The sequence below is a fragment of the Gymnodraco acuticeps genome, unplaced genomic scaffold (assembly GCF_902827175.1).
Source record: "Gymnodraco acuticeps unplaced genomic scaffold, fGymAcu1.1, whole genome shotgun sequence".
Lineage (NCBI taxonomy): Eukaryota > Metazoa > Chordata > Actinopteri > Perciformes > Bathydraconidae > Gymnodraco > Gymnodraco acuticeps.
This window is the reverse complement of record NW_022992059.1, coordinates 1,820,255-1,840,395: the sequence shown is the minus strand read 5'-3', so window position 1 is coordinate 1,840,395 and position 20,141 is coordinate 1,820,255. Positions and strand designations below refer to the sequence as shown.

The following is a 20,141-nucleotide window of genomic DNA, read 5'->3' as shown; positions in this document are numbered from 1 at the left end:
TAAGTAAAAGTACAAAAGTATTAGCATCAAAATACTAAAACAGTACATATTCTGCACAATGGACAATTTGTGAATAATCTTAAGTACTACATGGAATATTATCAGCTAAGTAATTGTCATGTAGAATGTCTTTTTTAAGAGTTGAATATTATTAAAGAATATTTAATTATTTTGCTTTTTATAACTAACCAACTTTTATGTCCTAAGTAGTTTGTGAATGTGGAGCCACTTCTAGAGACTTCAGAACATTCAGTGGATAAGAACGGTATTATTAAAAAAAGGCACTTTAAAGAGTTAGCTTAGGCCTGGTAAATAATTCACCAGCACTTACCATTACATTACATGACATGTCACTTGTTAGACGCTTCTATGCAAAGCGACTCACATACTCAACACTGAGGGCAATCCCCACAGGAGCAATTTGGGGTGAAGAGTCTCAGGGACACAACGACATGTTTACTGCAGTGGGGTTTGAACCTGTGCTCCCTGATCCCAACACCAAGGCTCTATCCACTGCACCACACGCCTCCATGTCTGTGTACTATGGTATGACTTGAAGTGAATATATCTGCAGCCTCTTTGGATAAAAGCATCAGCCAAGTGTGATGTACAGTAGTAGTAGTCACGACACAAACAGCTTAGAGCGAAACCAAGCTGTTTCTCATCTCAGTTCTTCTTTAAAGTTGCCTTCTCCCTGCTGCTGCTACAACATGTGTTCAATGCCTTTTATTCACATGTCCTGACTGCATGCTGTGTTCCAAAGCACAGGATGACATTATTCTTATTTCTTTATCATGGTAAAGGTAGGAATGTAAAACCCCCAAAATAAATCAGACAGCTTTAGAAAAAAAAAAGCCCGTTTTTATTACATTTCTCTTGAAGTTAAATAACTGGCGATAAACTTCAAATCTGAATTCAGCTACACAATTACAAAATGGTGTTACTTGCAATTGTTCTGTTACATGAAGCAGTTTGCAGATCTGAAGGAACAGCCATCAGGTGAGAACAGAGAGCGCTCTGTACATGGTCATGGTTTGGAAACCACAAACTGTTCACCATGTTCTACTTCCTGTTCAAAGTTCTCTTATTGACGCCACTTGCTTTATCAAATCACAATTACGTTTCTTGGTCACTGTACTTTTCAACCCCAATATGGGTTAAGCTATTCAGAGATCCTGTGCCCATTAACACCTTTGACTCCCACCCCCCCTCCCCCACTCGTCTTCTCAGTTCTTCTTGGCCTTCGGTGAGTCGTACTTCCTCTTGCTGGAGTACCAGAGCAGCAGAGGGATGCCGATGGAGGGCAGAGTCATCACGCCGAACGCAGCCCAGTCCAGCTGGAGGGGAAACATGAGAGGGGTCAAACCACAGCCAACAGAGTCAGAAGTACTCTTCTAATGATCTGCCTTTTGTTAAAACTCTTTTTGCAACTCCAGTTTTAGTTTCTCGCTCTCCATAACCATGAACACTTTTACCAACAGCTACTTTAATTCATATACTATCATATCTACAAATGTACAAATATCATCATAACACCATGGAAACCCCCACCTACTATATTTATCAAGTAATGGATATCTTCCCTCCGTGACCTACTGATCTCAGACCTGTGGATCGTTTCTGTTCACAATGCTAAAGGAGGAACTGTTCAGAGAGCTGCTGATCCTTCATGTCAAATATGATGGTGCATGTATGCACACCTTGAGGTATTGGTAGACCACAAGGAGTACTCCATGTCAATTCCGTTTCAAAAGATGACATGTTATGTAAAGAAATGTATACAAATGTATGGATTATGAATTGTTATCCTCTTTCTTTTTGTATTGTCCTTTACATAATATAATATATATACACAAATTATGTTTCTGCTTAATACAAAAAGTGACACACACACACACACACACACACACACACACACACACACACACACACACACACACACACACACACACACACACACACACCACACACACACACACACACACACACACACACACACACACACACACCACACACACACACACACACACACACACACACACACACACACACACACACACACACACACACCACACACACACACACACACACACACACACACACACACAAATGATGCAAAGGATAATACCAAAAGAAAGGATAACATGTCCCTCTGTAAGGACGACTAAAAAACAATAAAAAAAAAGCTCTAGTTAATAGCTGTTAAATAATGAAAAGGGATTTTGTGTTGATATACCCGAGGGTAAAGTTAACCTAAAAACGCCTCTCAGTATTAGGGATATATGAGGAATTGATCTTTTGGAAACAAGTCGATGCCAAAATGTGATGGTACTCAGTTTTCTACCTCAGGAATCAACCCCAGCGCCATCCTGGGAGAATACCATTTTTTTTTGGGAAACAGTAAAGTCCCGGGTTCTTACACCTTTTCCAAAGTCAAATTCAAGCACTTTTCAAGCATTTTCAAGGTGCATTTTACAGCTTTTCAAGCATTTTACAGCTGTTGTAAATTACTTATTTATATACACATACTCAAATGATTATTTCCCTACCTCACATTAAATCAGATGTTCTTTATGCTATAAACAACCAAATGTGTGTTTCGTGATAGCATTCTACACGAGGACGAAACCATTAAAGAAAATAAAGCCAAGTTTAATATTTCAAAATTAGTGATCTGTACGTAGACTGGGCCTCCCATATAACCTGTCTGAGCCAAATATAAAACAATCAGCCAAATAACTTTTCAATACATTATTGATTACTATTGTTGAGGTACTTTTAGGTTGGCAGTAGGGCTGTGCAATTAATCGTATTTTAATCGCAATTACGATTATGGCTTGGGACGATTATGAAAACAGCATAATTGACAAAATACGATTATTTTGCTGGGTGCGCTTCGCCCCTCCCTAAAAGCCCACTCGGCCACGTAGGAGTGATATGTGTTGTGAGTGTTCAGCGCAAGCGCAGATGTCAGAACAAGAGCAGCAACTCGTTAAAAAGAAGGGTACAACTATTTCCACTATTTGGAAGTACTTTGGCTTTCAGGAGTCCGACGTGGAGCAAAAGAAAGTAGGCCTACAGTGCAGGATTTGTTACCAGGTTGTGTTGGCACCACACGCTAACACAACCAATCTCTTTAATCATCTGAAATACAACCACAAAGTGCAATACGACCGGGCAGTAATACAACAAAAAGCAGATGCCCGCTCGACTTCATCCACCACATCATCACAGTCATCGATTCAGGACGCATTGTACAGAGCAACGGCCTACGCGACGAGCTCGCAGAGACACAGAGATATTACAGGTGCCATTACATTTCACATCGCTAAAGATATGTGCCCAGTTAGCAACGAGGGCTTTAAGCAACTTGTCAACACGTTGGACAAGCGTTACGCGATGCCGTCTCGGTATTATTTCATTCGGTATTATGTGACAAATGCCGTGGGGAAGTTGAGAGAGATGTGGCTTCAGCTGACTACTTTGCCACCACAACGGACCTATGGTCTAGCCCAGGGGTGCCCAACCAGTCGATCGCGAGATGCGTCTAAAAATAGAACAACAATATTCTGTTTTATGTCCTGTAACATAATCTTCCTGTGCCAGAATAATGCACTTGAACGCATCAAAGCTTTGTGATTGGCCGGCGTCACCCCATGTGTCAGGGCGTGGCTGAGGGTCTTCAGTACAGGTGGCAATATTGTCACCTGCCTGCGCTCATCTCTGAAACCAGACCATGTCAACAGGCTGGTGTTTCTTGCAAAACATCTTTAAGAGATGACATGAGCAGCCCTACCAGCATTTGCCATGGTGGCCTAAACATTTTTATTTGGTCTTAAATTGTAGTTCAACATTTATTTCCTGTTTACTTCTGGACCATGACGGTTGGCCAGCCTTCAACGTTTAACTGAGTGGAATAATGAATATGTTTTACCAAAATGTTGGCTATATGTTAAGGAGTTTTCAGTAGGTTGTGACAGTGCACTGCAACATGTTTGATTTCATTTATTTTGGTCTAATTTATTTTTATTTATCATATTAATAATATATGTTTAGTATGGTTTTGGAAGTGCGCTCCAACATATTTGTTGATCTTGTTTATTGGTAAAATATTATTCGTTTTAAAGTTCAATAAATGGTCAATGAATAATCGTCAAAATGATCGTGATATCAATTATTGACCCAAATAATCGTGATTATGATTTTTGCCATAATCGCACAGCCCTAGTTGGCAGTGAACATAAGTCAGAGGTAAATGTTGTACTTTTCCTCCACTACATGTATTTAATACCTTTAGTTACTTCACAGATGTGGATGAATGATGTGAAATATAATCAAGTGTTGAATCAGACTTTAGTTCCACCTGGAGTAAATCCACAAGCCAGAGATGGGGACTCGAGTCTGTGACTCGGACTCGAGTCGCACTTAAGTCGCACACACAGAGACTTCAGACTTGACTTGGACTCCTGCTCAAAAGACTTCGGACTCGACTTGGACTCGTGTTTTGGGACTCGTGAACAATCATTGTGTTTTCTATTTTTGGCGTATTAAAGGTGGGGTAGGTAAGTTTGAGAAACCGGCTCGAGATCGCTAGAATTTGAAAATACACAACCGGAGAAAATCTGCCACTTCCTCACAGAGCTCCTCCTCCAACACACACGAACGCGCATATGACCAATGAGGGCACGAGATAAGTTTGTGCCCCGATGGAAGGCTGACAGGCAGGTAGGCCATCCAGTTACTTTAGCCGGGCCGGCGATCGGGATGTTAAGAGCATTCCATGGAGTATAACAAAAGTGTATCTCGAGCCGGTTTCTCAAACTTACCTACCCCACCTTTAACATTGACATCATGGTAACACCATGGCGACAGGCCGCACACCTGCAGCTGTACCGCTTGTAATTAGGTTCAACTATAAAAACTTCGAACAAAACGCCGGCGGCACCAACAAAAGGAGCGCACACTGCAAAGTCTGCAATATTAAAATCAAGGATGCTGGTGCAACAACGTCAAATTTCATCAAGCACTTGAAAACTCACCCGGAGAGTCACATTAACGCATATGGACGGTTAGCAAACATGTTTAGCTCAGCATCAGCTATGTAATGTTAACTTAGCTTGCTACTAGCTTTGTAACTGAATATTTGAACAGATGAGTGAATGTTTGCTTGTCACACTTGTTTGCGTTGAGTGGCGTTGACATCCAACTCTTGACATGACATAAAAAAGGTCGGTAACGTTAATCATTACGTTCCGCTGCCACCATCTACTGGCTAACGTTAAACGTAGAAAAATACATAGTTACATACATAAATACATCTGTCGGTTTATAGGCAGGTTACAGGTTTATTGTTGACCACGTAACGTTAATGTTACAGGTTTATCAGGTTACCATTACACTGGGTTTGAGTGAGAGGATAGAGGAATATGTTTATTTATAGTAGACTTAAAAGATGTCATTAGAGACCCAGTGTAATTAAACAATACGGTTGCAGAGGTCACATTTTAACATTTTTGTCCACTGGCCAAATGGCTAGCCTAGTGAATGTTGAAATGTTACCAGCCACTCAATAGATTGCCATTGTTATTTTTGGCTGGTGCGTGCAACATACAGTACCAGCCACTTGCATGATTTACCAGCATTTGGCTGGTAAATGGTGTTAATGGTAGATATCTCTTTTGGAACAGGTCATGTTTTAATATCACCAGTTCAGTATATTTCAGATAATATTGCAGCAATAGTTTTTTAGTTGCAAAGAACAAATGTTTTCTTTTAAGTACTTTTAACACAGTTTCCCTGCGGGGGATTAATAAAGTATTTGTGATTCTGATTCTGAAGTGTTTTGCTTATAAGTTGTTTGCATTTAGCTAAAGTGTGATGTTTTTCCTCATATTGCATTGCAATAGCCTGTTTAAAGTGATCATATAACAAACAACTAATCAGTACTGATACTGTATGCTAATAGATATAGGAGTGATAATAATACAGTACATGCTTTGAATTTCTTAGATATAGCTGTGCAGTATTCTTAACAGACTGGATAGCAGCAGACAATAGAAGGCTTATTACAACCAGAAGAGACATAAGACTTTTATTTTTTAGAGACTTGAGACTTGACTTGGACTTGTGACCAAAGACTTGAGACTTGATCAAGTCTCACCCCACAAAGACTTGAGACTTGACTTGGACTTGCAAAAAAAGACTTGTGAACATCTCTGCCACAAGCTACCCTGCAGTATACAGAGTCATTCAAACTAGCTGCACCTTTACCAGCTTTGAGAACACTTTCATGATCAATCATTATAAAACATATCATATATATTATTCTGAAATGGACCAATCTGCACAACGACTACTTTTACTGTCGTTACTTTAACTATATTTAGATGAGAATACTTTTCTACTTTTACTTGAGGAACATTTTGAATGCAGGACTTTTACTGTAACAGAGTATTCCTACACTCTGGTACTTCTACTTTTACTCAAGTACAAGATCTGAGTACTTCTACTTTTACTCAAGTACAAGATCTGAATACTTCTCCACCTCTGGTAGCGTATCAGTCTGAATTGTAGCCACAAAATCACACAGAGCTGCATAGAAATAGACTCACAATGGTAACAAGTGGAAAATAATATTTACAAATGTGAACAATGATTTTAGGTAATTTTGACTACTCAAGACACCTGACTTAGACATCTTCAAAGGAAGACTGTGTTCATTCTACAATTACATGGGATTAAAGCAACATGTAGTTTTACTTGTATAATACTTCAATTTTATATAAAAGACAGTTTGTTTTCATCTGTTTTCAAATAAACAAAGTCTTGGCTTTCAGAATATTAAACTCGTTTCGGCAAATTCAGATGATAAATACAACTTTGAAGCTTCGGCATAATTACAAGCAGAGAACGGACTAATGTAACATCTCAGCAAGCATAACAACAGCCGGTGTTTCTTGTGAGTGTTTCCTATACGTAGGCAAACGCAAAAATACAGACACACACACTCGCGAGTTTCCCCCAGACCAGTAATACAAACGAAGATGTGTCTTCGGGTCAATGTGACTGATTTCGAGAGAGCAAGTCACATTTGGTTTAGGCACGAAACATACTACCAGTAGAAATACATTGCTTTCAAAATCGCTCTGTGTCGAATCAATAGATTATATTTCGTGACTATAACACGAAATGCCGTGAGTGCTTCATTCTCTGAACACCACACAATGGCGACTGTAACGCACATAACATAGGTACGCTCCTCTGAAATGATTGTCCCCTGCAATTATTATTATCCCTCATGGAGTTCGCTATTCAGCTAGCTAACGTTAGCTTAAACAAACGTAACATGCAACGTTAGCCTAATCTAAAATGCTCTACTACGGCGTACCTTTCATGTGGCTCGTCAGCGCAGACTCTCGCATCGTTATTTTTGCAAACTTTGCAGGAGGCTACTCGTGGGCTTGACCCTCGTCTTAGCCATGGCTTGTATTTGTCTTCTGCTAGCCAACGCTCGTTGAAACGGCAACCTCCTGGCACACAGTCATCGATCACTCTCATCAGAATGCCCAGGTCACACGCAACACAAACACATGTAGGTCGCGCGCATAGCGCGGGAAGGCCGCAGCGGAGCTGTTTTATGTAGAAGCGAAGCAATTATTTTATTTTAATCTAAAAAGCGAACTATTCAGTCAGACAGCAATTTAATGTAAAAGTAAAGCATTTACATTTTCAAGCACTTTATCTCAATTTCATGCACCATTCCCAAAATTCAAGCACTTTATCTCAATTTCATGCACCATTCCCAAAATTCAAGCACTTTCCCAACCTTGAAAACACCACGTCAAATTTCAAGCATTTTCAAGGATTTCAAGCACCCGTACGAACCCTGAAAGTCACTATCGACGCAGCCCTGATGATGCTACATTGTTAGTTACAAGGAGGAGGGACCTAATTCAGAGAGAGCCGTCAGCAGCTGGTGATTGGAGGCTCCTAGAGTTGCATTATGAAGTCTATTGACTTGAAATCCAAATTCAAGAAGCTTATCATGATGTGTTCTTGTTAAATGTACTTTTAGTGAGAAAAAAAGTAGAAAAGATAATACTGGGGGAATTATGACCCGTTTACCTATTTAACAAAAACGAGTTTGCCAACAATTAAGTGTATGTTGAAGTACATTGAATTATGGTTTGGTTTTTACAGTAGCATTGTATTGGTATCAAGAATCGAGGAATTTCACTAGTACAGTGTTTTTCAAAGTGGGGGCCCCGACCCCCCGGGGGGCCACCAGGGAGCGCCAAGGGGGTCACGCAAAGTTTGAGGGAAACGGGATTTTTTTTTTTTTTTTTAAAGTTGAATTTTTTTTAATCTATCAATCTATGTGTCCTTTGATGCCAATCTTTTAATATTTTTTGTTTTTGAATCACACGACCGCCCTTCAAGCCAATCAGAATCGAGCTGCCGCTACTGAGAGTGAAAATCTGCTCAGCTTTTGGAGCAAGTGAGAGCTAGTGAATGTTTCGCTCTGCAGCTGGATGAGAGCACGGATGTAGCAAATGTCGCAGAATTGCTTGCAAACATCAGATTTATTTCAGAAGACAACTTTGTTGAGGAAATATTATTTTTCAAAGCACTGGAAGGTAGGACCACAGGAAGAGACATTTTCCAAGTTTTAGATGAGTACGTCATCTCAAATGGACTTGACTTGTCTCGTTGTGTGGGTGTGTGTTCAGATGGGGCAGCGGCTATGACAGGCAAAGAAAGCAGAGTGACAGCTTCGATCAGGCAGAAGGCCCCAAGTGTAGTGGCAACGCACTGCATGTTCCATCACGAGGCACTTGTACACATCATTTTTTTTTTTTATTGCAACAGGGGTGTCCCCGCCAGAGGATAATGCTATGGGGGTCCTTGGCATGGCAAAGTTTGGGAACCCCTGCTCTAGTAGTGTGACGTGTATTCAGTATAAAATGACAAGACAGTGAGATGAAAAACAGCCCTGTTTTATGAGACTGCATTAGAGTAAGCTAAGCTGAAGCTAAAAACAGGCAGGCCAGTTTGATCACAGCATGGTAGTAAAACATGTTTATTGTGCTACTTTTTAATAATAAAGACGTTCATGGTTAACTTGATTTTGTACCATGCTCTCATGACAAGAGCCAAGCTTCTTTGCTCGCTACGTGGGACCATCAGAACAGCCTTTTAGCTGAGTAGGAATGGATTTCAGATCATTCAACAACACATCCATCATACGTTTTTTGTTGTTTTGTTTCTTTCCGTTAACCGTCAAGTGGGAAATAAGTATTTTTAGTGTTTCTCTTAGTATCCTAAGATACTGTTATGTTTGGCTGTGAAAAAAGAAATATGAAGGACAGACCATCCATTTCTATTTTTCCTTTAGAAAGGGGCAGGTAATATAAGATTGATTTTCTTCTCCCTGCTCCTTTTCGCTTAATGGTGTGTTTACAGAGACATGTTTTGTTAACAATTATTATACATTAAGTTTTGCATACCATGAACGGAACAAATAAAAATGAAAGGAAATAAGTCAGATGACATAAATCAGGGTTAGGGTTAGAATAATTATCCACCCCTGTCATAAGAAGTTTAAAGTAGGCTGTTAAGAAATGTTCCATATCATGCAGGGATCCAATAACTACAGCCCTGTTTCATAATGACATTTAACAGACTGGTTTGACTTCTCCTGTGTTATGTCCACTACTGAACAGGAAGCACTGCAGAGGTTGAGATGACATCACCACAGGTCAGAGCACTCAGTGAGGAGGAAGCAGAGAGAGCAACACTCACATAGTGGGGGGAGAAGCGTCGGTCGAACTCCCTCTGAGCCAGGATGCCTCCCTGTCCGGGGGCACTGGTGTAGCCCACCTGAGGGGAACACACACGTGAGGTTTATTCACTACACACACACACAGTCAGGCACGTGCACAGATAGACCTCAGAGGGGGTTTGAGCATCAGCCTTTTTGCAAGAGAATGAGAATGTACTTTATTTACAACTCAATCATATTGTCGAACATAAAGCAAAAAAAACAACAAAAACCTGTGTCTAATACACATTATCTAAAGTGCATGTGTTGCTTTAACAATTGTTTGCCTAATTATGACATATGTGAATTATGTTAAACTAATTTGTTGGCACACATATCTTAGCCGTATAAAATCAGCATCTTCTTATTGCCCGTTATTTCTGAGGCCTAATCTGAATGCCTTTATTGTATATATGTTTCTGTAATATATTGTCTTTTTAATAGAACAGTCTAACTTATCTAGAACATTTTATACTATAACTTTGTGGTACATGTCCTTTCTCCTGTAGATATGTAAAATGTAGTTATTCCAGGAATAGATTTATGTAAAAGTAACAAAAACCACCGGCATGCCCTTTAAAACAAATGTGTCCAGCCCCTCTAACACCGTCTGGTCATGCCTGCACACAGTCACTGCATGAATCCACTGAGATGATAAACAGCTGTTACCAGCACTTGTCCTCCCTCCTGGGCCAGGTAGCTGACAGAGGCCGAGGTGAAGTTGAAGTACCCGGCCTTCAGGGGGCGCAGCACCACGGTGTGAGAGACATTGCTTGCTCTGGAAGGTCAACAGTTAAATCCAACAACTTGAACACACACACACACAATTTTAAAATGCCAATAACGATCTATAATATATTCCTATTTATTTTGTATTGTGGCTGTATTATCATTTTTTATTTATACCTGATCTATAAAAAAAAACTAAAACATTGACTTTAATTAAATGAATTATGTCAACAGATTTCACATAACTGTATTAGGTTAGTTGAAAGCAATAATATCAAGCTTAAACTAAAAATATTAGGTTCAACTACGATTATGTGAAATCTGTTTACATAAAACATTTCATTCAAATCAACTTTCCAGTGTGATGTCTAATGTTAATACTGCCTTACTGTGTGCATACTGTCAGATGTACATATTAACATTATACTATGATCTTTACTGCTTGTTTTGCACTTCTGTTAAGATGCAAACTGTATTTCGATGTCTTAGTACTTGTACTCTGTGCACTGACAATAAAGTTGAATCTAATCTAATATTTGAAAACAATTCAGTAAAACCATCCATCTTCTCCCGCTTATCCGTGGGGTAGCAGTTCCAGCAGAGAGCCCCAAACTTTCTTTTCCCTGGCCACATCAACCAGCTCTGACTGGGGGATCCCAAGGCACTCCCAGGCCAGCGAAGAGATATAATCCCTCCACCTGGTTCTAGGTCTACCCCTTGGTCTCTTCCCAGCTGGACGTGCCTGGAACACCTCCCTATGGAGGCGCCCAGGTGGCATCCTAACTAGGTGCCCGAACCACCTCAACTGGCTCCTTTCGACGCGAAGGAGGAGCGGCTCAACTCCGAGTCCCTCCCTGATGACCGAACTTCTCACCTTATCCCTAAGGGAGACACCAGCCACCCTGCGGAGAAAACCCATCTCGGCCGCTTGTATCCGCGATCTCGTTCTTTCGGTCATGACCCGTCCTTCATGACCATAGGTGAGGGTAGGAACGAAAATGGCCCGGTAGACAGAGAGCTTTGCCTTCTGGCTCAGCTCCCTTTTCGTCACAACGGTGCGGTAAAGCGACTGCAGTACCGCTCCCGCTGCTCCGATTCTCCGGCCCATCTCACGCTCCATTGTTCCTTCACTCGAGAACAAGACCCCGAGATACTTGAACTCCTTCACTTGGGGTAAGGACTTATTCCCTACCTCCAAATCTGAGGCCATGGTTCTCAGCAGGAAACCGATGGACTGTCCACTCCAAGTAGGGAATGAATTCAGTAAAACCTCAAAACCCAATTGTCTTCTTAGTGACAATGACAGATTTAGTGATTGGATCATGTGCTAAACAAGTGTGTGTTCTTATTCACATGCTGGCTTGTCTGTGACGTCAGGCTCATTCCCCTGCTGACTTTAAGATGCCTTTTGTGAAAGTAAAGGTTTGTAATGCTAAAAATGGCAGCCAGAGGAATCAGTGTCAGTCAGTTAGTTAGTTAGTTCCTACTACAGTGTTTCCCCTATATACGAATAGCGGCGGTGCAGCGCCGCTGCTGAAATATGCGTGCCGCTGCTAGGGGGCGCCAGCCAGGTACCCAAAAACAAAAAATATATATATATTTTTAAAACTGTTTTTTGACGACCCTTTTTCGTTTTTGATTGTTGGGCGACATCGCTTAGGGCGCCAGATCTGGGGGGCGCTGCGCTGGTAGCTCTGGGAGGGGAAAAAATCATCCTAATTTTTGGCCTTGATGTAACAACATTCATAATTAAGTAAATGTAACACCCTTTTCACCCCGGTTACTCTTTTCATTTGCCCTGTACGATTGGCGCTGTAAGTGATGAAAGTGGGGGATGTTGGCTTATCCGGCGCCCGCAGCTCACAGCCAAAGTGCGAGCGAGAGGGCGCACCGGTACTGGCGCTGTTGTTATTAGAATCTGCGCTAACGGATATAAGAAGTAGATGTTTCTACAACCAGGGTGGAGGAGAGCTCTCCTGTCAGACTGAGAGGCTCAGTGAGGTAAAGGACTCTGAGGGTTTAGATAGTTCACTTTAGTCTAAGTTATCTCAGTGGGTCTCAAACGTTTTGACCACAAATTATGTAAACACATATTTCCAAGGCACTCCTTTATAATTATTAGGATAAATAAAAACAGGTTTGAAATCATTCCAATGTATACTATAGGACAGTAAACCAAAAATATCGTTTAAAGTTGGAGAGATACAAAAATATGCATGAATAAATAAATGTTAACTAGGTCAAATAAAATATAAATGAACAACAAAAATAAAACAAGTTACATTAATTTGTTATTGACTATGGGTTATTGGTTATGTTCACATACTTATTTGATTATTAAAATATAAACCGATCTTTTTCATATGGGTGTTTTAGAGTTGTACCCCCTAGATCAGGTCTCTAGTAATTGTGTGCTCAAAGTGCACCACATTGAAGAATTTTACTTTAAAATGTTAAAAAAAAATCTTCCCGGGGGGGCATACCCCAGACCCCCTAGAGCAGGGGTTCCCAACCCCCGGTCCGCGGACCGGTACCGGGCCGTATAACTGCCGGGCCGCGAAATAGCTGTGAGTTTATCGTAATATTTTCAAAATTATAAATATATAAAAATATTTTATCAAAAACAAATTCAATTTTTTTCCCCCGCATCCATACCATTCATATTATTTCATCCAAAACATACAAGATAAATCAAAATTGGTTAGCATAAGATCTCAGCCTCTCGTGCGCAGAGAAAGTTAGCAGTGCGCCAATAGCTGGCAAACAAGCCCAGGGGTCTCACTGACATTTCAGTTGTATCAATATGTGTACAGTGGTCCTAATTTGTTTTAATTGTATCCTGGTTTTAAACTTTGTTAATATGTTTTGGATGCATATTGTTCTATTATTTGTTCAGAATGTTACATACAATTAACTGCCACTGTTGTCACCCATATTAGACTATATTATTATTAATGCTGTCAAAATTATCGCGTTAACGGCGGTAATTAATTTTTTGAATTAATTGCGTTAAAATATTTAACGCATTTAACGCATGTGCAGAATGGCCCGCCCCATACATCCCACCAGTGGCAGCGCCAGGGTATGGCTGGGATAGGCTACACCCATACCAAGAAATGGCTTAGCCCCACCATGAAAAATGATGTTAAAGTAAGCAAAATAAAGTCTGCCAACTCGCGCGGAGTAAATTGCACAGACAGCAGTTAGTAAGATTGATTTCAGTAGCCACGGTTTTGAAAACTTTTGTCACGTAGTGATCGTCTTCTCAATAGAACATCTTTGATAATGTCTTCTAGCCAATCAGAATCAAGATAACGGCGTGGTGTTGTTGCAGGAAGTCCCGACGGAGAATACTTTTGCTGTAGTACAGGGGTGCACATAACTGGTACGCAGGTTATGTGCGTAATCTGAAATGCGTACCGTCACTTGTGTCACAAAGCGCATTTGCGTACCGACGTACTTGTGAAGCTTTTCAAGAAGGCGGTTAGATCACCGGACCTCCGTGTACACAGACAGGGCTGCTGTTAACGTCGGTCTGTACAACGGAATTGTGCCAAAACTACGCCAGGATGCGATGTCTACGTCCCAAATCAAACATGTTCATACAATACTGAATACATTTGAAGCCATTTTGACGTATATTACCTATGTCAATAAGTTTCTGTTTTTGTAGTGTATTTGTCTTTTGTGGAGATTTTTCATTTATTCTTTATATATAAAATCTCGCCTAGGGCAGCAAATTGGCTAGAACTGGCACTGGTACTAGGGCTCAAGAGCCTTTCTTGAACTGGCAGACACATAGAAACAAATTGGCGGGGCGCACTTCGCACACACAAAAAAATTCCACGCGCTCCGCGCTCACATTATGCTGTGCCCACGTGCCTTGGCACCGCTGCTATGACTCCATCCTAGGGGAAACACTGTACTACGATTACTGACTTCATCCTACAGCACCAACATCTGTAGGGGGAGAGCACGGTCAATAACTTGATTTAAGGATACGGTGCAATCCTGTCCCATTTCACATTCAGCATTCCTGAAACGATTCCAAAGTCTTCAGGGGGGAAAGAATCATCTGACAGCTCCACCTCCAGAGCAGCACTGTGGAGACAGAGAGAGGACATTACATTAGAGGACAACACAACAGTAGGTTCATCTCAATGTCCCTCCTCGACTCCTGTCTCTCCCCCTCCTCCGGGACTTGACCTGGAAATCGATCAAGACACGCCATGTTGAAGGACGTCCCAATTGCTGAAATGCACACGGAGGAGTCGAGGAGGGGTGAGGGAGGAGGCTTCCAGAGGAGACGAAAGGGAGGATACACGAGAGCAGACTACGCGGAACTGTTTTCACTACTTCACCACCTTCACAGCCTCTGCTCACTGCAGCTGATCTGACTCAGAGCTCCACCCCCACCTTCACAGCCTCTGCTCACTGCAGCTGATCTGACTCAGAGCTCCACCCCCACCTTCACAGCCTCTGATCACTGCAGCTGATCTGACTCAGAGCTCCACCCCCACCTTCACAGCCTCTGATCACTGCAGCTGATCTGACTCAGAGCTCCGCCCCCACCTTCACAGCCTCTGATCACTGCAGCTGATCTGACTCAGAGCTCCACCCCCACCTTCACAGCCTCTGATCACTGCAGCTGATCTGACTCAGAGCTCCGCCCCCACCTTCACAGCCTCTGATCACTGCAGCTGATCTGACTCAGAGCTCCACCCCCACCTTCACAGCCTCTGATCACTGCAGCTGATCTGACTCAGAGCTCCGCCCCCACCTTCACAGCCTCTGATCACTGCAGCTGATCTGACTCAGAGCTCCGCCCCCACCTTCACAGCCTCTGATCACTGCAGCTGATCTGACTCAGAGCTCCGCCCCCACCTTCACAGCCTCTGATCACTGCAGCTGATCTGACTCAGAGCTCCACCCCCACCTTCACAGCCTCTGATCACTGCAGCTGATCTGACTCAGAGCTCCGCCCCCACCTTCACAGCCTCTGATCACTGCAGCTGATCTGACTCAGAGCTCCGCCCCCACCTGCACAGCCTCTGCTCACTGCAGCTGATCTGACTCAGAGCTCCGCCCCCACCTTCACAGCCTCTGATCACTGCAGCTGATCTGACTCAGAGCTCCACCCCCACCTTCACAGCCTCTGATCACTGCAGCTGATCTGACTCAGAGCTCCGCCCCCACCTTCACAGCCTCTGATCACTGCAGCTGATCTGACTCAGAGCTCCGCCCCCACCTTCACAGCCTCTGATCACTGCAGCTGATCTGACTCAGAGCTCCACCCCCACCTTCACAGCCTCTGATCACTGCAGCTGATCTGACTCAGAGCTCCACCCCCACCTTCACAGCCTCTGATCACTGCAGCTGATCTGACTCAGAGCTCCACCCCCACCTTCACAGCCTCTGATCACTGCAGCTGATCTGACTCAGAGCTCCACCCCCACCTTCACAGCCTCTGATCACTGCAGCTGATCTGACTCAGAGCTCCACCCCCACCTTCACAGCCTCTGCTCACTGCAGCTGATCTGACTCAGAGCTCCGCCCCCAGCTGCACTGCAGCTGATCGTTAAAGGAGGATCAGAGTCATTAAATGTTTAAAGTGCTTCATTAAGAGTCAAAAATCTCTTAAACGAATGAGGAGATCATACTCTATAAAAACATTAAAGTGTGTGAAATATACTTACAAATACAATAATAATGTTTTGATTATAAAATAACTTACAGTTCTTACTTGTGTTTTGTGACGCATGTGTGGCAGACCCACAGAACGTCAAACATTTAGGATATAAATACGGGTAGCATAACTAATACATATTTGAGTGATTTGTGTCTCTTCTCTAGGACAAATTTAATAACAACATCTAATACAAAAGCTGATCTGAAACAAGCTCAAATACCATAAGGAAATTAATCCATCAATTATTATTATTGTTATGATTATAACTTAAAGGTCACATGTCATGGCCATTTCCACTGATCATAATTCCATTGTTGAGGTCTACTAGAATAGATTTATACTGTGCAATTTTCCAAACTCACATTGGTTTCGCATACAGCATCTCTGTAAACTATGTGTATTCAGCAGTATTCACTCTCTCCACTAAACGGCTCGTTGCAGCTCTTGCCCCCCCCCTCCCTGTGAGCCCAGTGTGCTCCGATTGGTCGGGACCAGTCGGGACGTTGTGAATCTCGCTGAGCTCCGTGGAGGTGTGATTTCCTTGTTTAGCGATACACAGCGAAACACAGCCAAACTCACCCTGAGCACACACAAAGTCACAGCCGAAGTAAAAACAATAAGTGTGGCTTGATATTGAGTAAGAAAAAGGTTGATAAACGGTGTGAGAATGGGTCTGCAGAGAGAATGGGTCTGCAGAGAGAATGGGTCTGCAGAGAGAATGGGGTCTGCAGAGAGAATGGGTCTGCAGAGAGAATGGGTCTGCAGAGAGAATGGGTCTGCAGAGAGAATGGGTCTGCAGAGAGAACGGGTCTGCAGAGAGAACGGGTCTGCAGAGAGAACGGGTCTGCAGAGAGAACGGGTCTGCAGAGAGAATGGGTCTGCAGAGAGAATGGGTCTGCAGAGAGAACGGGTCTGCAGAGAGAATGGGTCTGCAGAGAGAATGGGTTTGCAGAGAGAATGGGTCTGCAGAGAGAATGGGTCTGCAGAGAGAATTTCGCCGCGATCCCAACTGTCTGTTATCAGCCTGCAGCCAGGGAGGAGAGATCAGCAGAGCTGCCTGCACTGAGTGTGTGAGGAAGTCCGTGGATTGGTCAATTTGGACCAATCAGCGGGGGCTTAACGTAACGGCTCCGCGGACGTAACGTAACGGCTCCACGGATTGGTCCATTTCGTTCCGGGGACGACATGACATCATGATGTACCCGGAAGAATTAAATGGACAGTGAGGTATCTCCAACGAGGCGTTTTGGGGAGGTATTTTCTGTGTTAGAGTTTACTTGTGTGTACTTTGGGGGTTTTGACTCTGCACACCGTTTACATGCATAAAAACCTTCATAACACACAAGGGGACGGGTACTAACCGGAAAAGCATGACATGTGACATTTAAATGAAATGTTATACCTGGAAAAACAAATACAGGACCGAAAATGATACATAGAAAACTATAATAAAGAGAAGAATGGAAGAGATGAAATCATTTCAATGAGAAACTAAATCCCAGGTTTGAAGGGATTGATGTGGAGGGAAGTCCAGTGACAGGTGATGCACTGCGCCACCAGAAGTACAGGGCGTTGTTTATGGAGACGCTGGAGTGAACGAGGACATCCCAATTAATACCTGAGGACTCCTCTGTCCTCGCGTCTCTTCCTCGAGTCTTACGGAGGAGGGGCTAAGACGCAAGGAAGGGACGAGTGAGGGAAAGGAGGCGGCGAAATATTCAATTGAGATGAGCCTAGTGTGTCCCTTTGATGTACTCTGCCACTAGAGCACTAACATGCTCTGCTCTTGTGCTTCACAGGGGGCAGGATCTGTAGGAGATGTGGAAGGAACCCTTTCTAGTTTTTTAGGGGAGCTATGTCTGAGAAATATTTCATAACGAACAGTTCATCAATAGCTGCAGAATGTCACAGTAAGGACTTACAGTCTATACCGTTGACTCTTTGTATTTGGACTATTTAAATGTCTGGTGCCTTGCTCAAGGGCACCACGGCAGGGCCCAGGAGGTGAACTGGGACCTCTTCAAGTACCATTCCACACTCCATATTTAGGTCTGTTCGGGGACTAACATATGGAGCGTGGAATGGCTTGCACATCTCAAAACATTCTCTTGCACTATTTATCCGTTTTATGTCCTATAAATATATATATATATATATTCATGTTGCACTGTTGGAGGACCCTGGGACTTAAGTTTTTCATTGTCATTTCTACACTGTAGCTACTGTGCACATGACAATAAAGCCTTGAATCTTGAATGAGGGTGTCCTGCATAAGGGGTTATAGAGAGGTGTATATATGGCAGTGCTGACCTGGAGCCCACATTGTAGATGTTGTACTGCAGAGTGAGGTCTCGGCCCTCCACAGCGTAGCGGTTGAGCAGAGATTTAGAGGCCAGCAGACGGGCCCCCTCCTCTCCGGAGGCCAGGGCCAGCAGAGCCAGGACCACAAGCACATGAAGCGTCTTCATCATCTTCGAAAAGAAAAGAAGACATCAACAAATACAATCTGACAAATAATGCAGAGAGTGCTACAAGGTTGGGATGTTTGGGGTCAACATATCAGTATAAATGCTGGTGTCACAAATTACACATCTGTTTCAGGGGGACAACAAATGAAAACAAATTAAGAAATCCCGGGATATTTAAATAAAAAAAGATAATACAATTACAACGTGCATTAAACTATGTAAAGACGCTAAGGAAGGCTCAATGTGTACTTGAAATAGCCCAGTTATCAGTTAAACAGCATAATAAAAAGAAACATGCTAGCTTTGAAGAGAGCAGCTATTTTGATCAAACTTGATCCGTAGAAAATAATCACAATACTAGTGTTGGAAAAGAGCCTTCATTAATATTTGAAGTAAAAGTAATACATTTAGAAGTCAGTGCTGAGGGATGACCGTTCCTGACGCATACGTGTACAATACGAGTCACAACGCTATCTATCGTTAGCTCCAGTTAAACTGGACAACAAAGCCCAGGGTCTGCGTTTACACCACACAAACTGAGGCAGTAATGTTGGTGTATGTCATTATAAAATATCAAGTTATAAAATGAGAGCAGTTTGAAGAGTTAACAGAAATAGAGGAGCAGACTCATACCGTGTTCTGCTGCTGTGCGAGTCGCGGATAGTGAAGGAGTTGGACAGGCGCATGCTCAGAAGCTCAAAGCTGCTGTTTGCATGACGTGTACTGACAAGGAAGTTACGGAGGGCGGGAGGCGGCAGCGCCCCCTGCTGCCTGGAGGCGATATGGCAAGACACGTTTATTTACACCCTACCCTTACACACTACCCCTCCGTTTGCGCGTTCACGCGGAGGGTCCGCCATATTGAGGGCTGTTCCAAAGCAACGAGTGTGGAGGCGGAGTGGGCTATCAAGCCCTCAAACAGCGAGTCTGCAGCTGACTTGAGACCGGTCTCTACCTGACCGGAGTCACGCTGTGTGTGTCCGTCAGGAAACACGCTGTTTACAAGTAGTTCCAGCTGACCCTAACCACTGATAAACTGCGATGTTAACAACCTCATGATAACCTCATATGTTTTTAACTTAGGATCATACCTGTGTTTAGTCTAGAAAAAGGTACAATTGTGCATTTTATTATAAAGTTGTGTATATTTACAGACCGTTGCAAAAACTAAGAAGCTTATAAACATCAGGTTTAAAACTAAAAGAGCTTTGAAACACAATGAAAGATGTTTGGAGTTTTATTTGAGTTATTCATTTAAACTTTTTGTTTAAGAGATGCTGATTTGAAACCGTTGTTACATACAGTTACGGCATTTCCTGTTTCTGCCGGAGAGAGGGGAGGCTGTCCCAAAGCTTGCTGCTGTATTTACTCCCTCCATCTGACAGGAGGGAGCCTCGTTGAGCTGCGAGTGTGGCTACAGACGGAGTTCACTCCA

The 20,141-nt window shown here is 42.7% G+C and overlaps 1 protein-coding gene across 1 annotated transcript; it reads right to left on the bottom strand.

Moving 5' to 3' along the window:
• Window positions 1-839: 839 nt before the first annotated feature.
• On the bottom strand, window positions 840-19,487 carry ssr2 (signal sequence receptor, beta). Its single transcript, XM_034202231.1, has 6 exons — window positions 19,340-19,487; window positions 18,549-18,709; window positions 14,552-14,650; window positions 10,490-10,598; window positions 9,802-9,879; window positions 840-1,337 (listed from the first exon to the last, which is right to left on the bottom strand). The coding sequence occupies exons 2-6, from the start codon at window positions 18,707-18,709 to the stop codon at window positions 1,227-1,229; spliced, it is 558 nt and encodes a 185-aa protein (XP_034058122.1). The 5' UTR covers window positions 19,340-19,487; the 3' UTR covers window positions 840-1,226.
• Window positions 19,488-20,141: the final 654 nt, after the last annotated feature.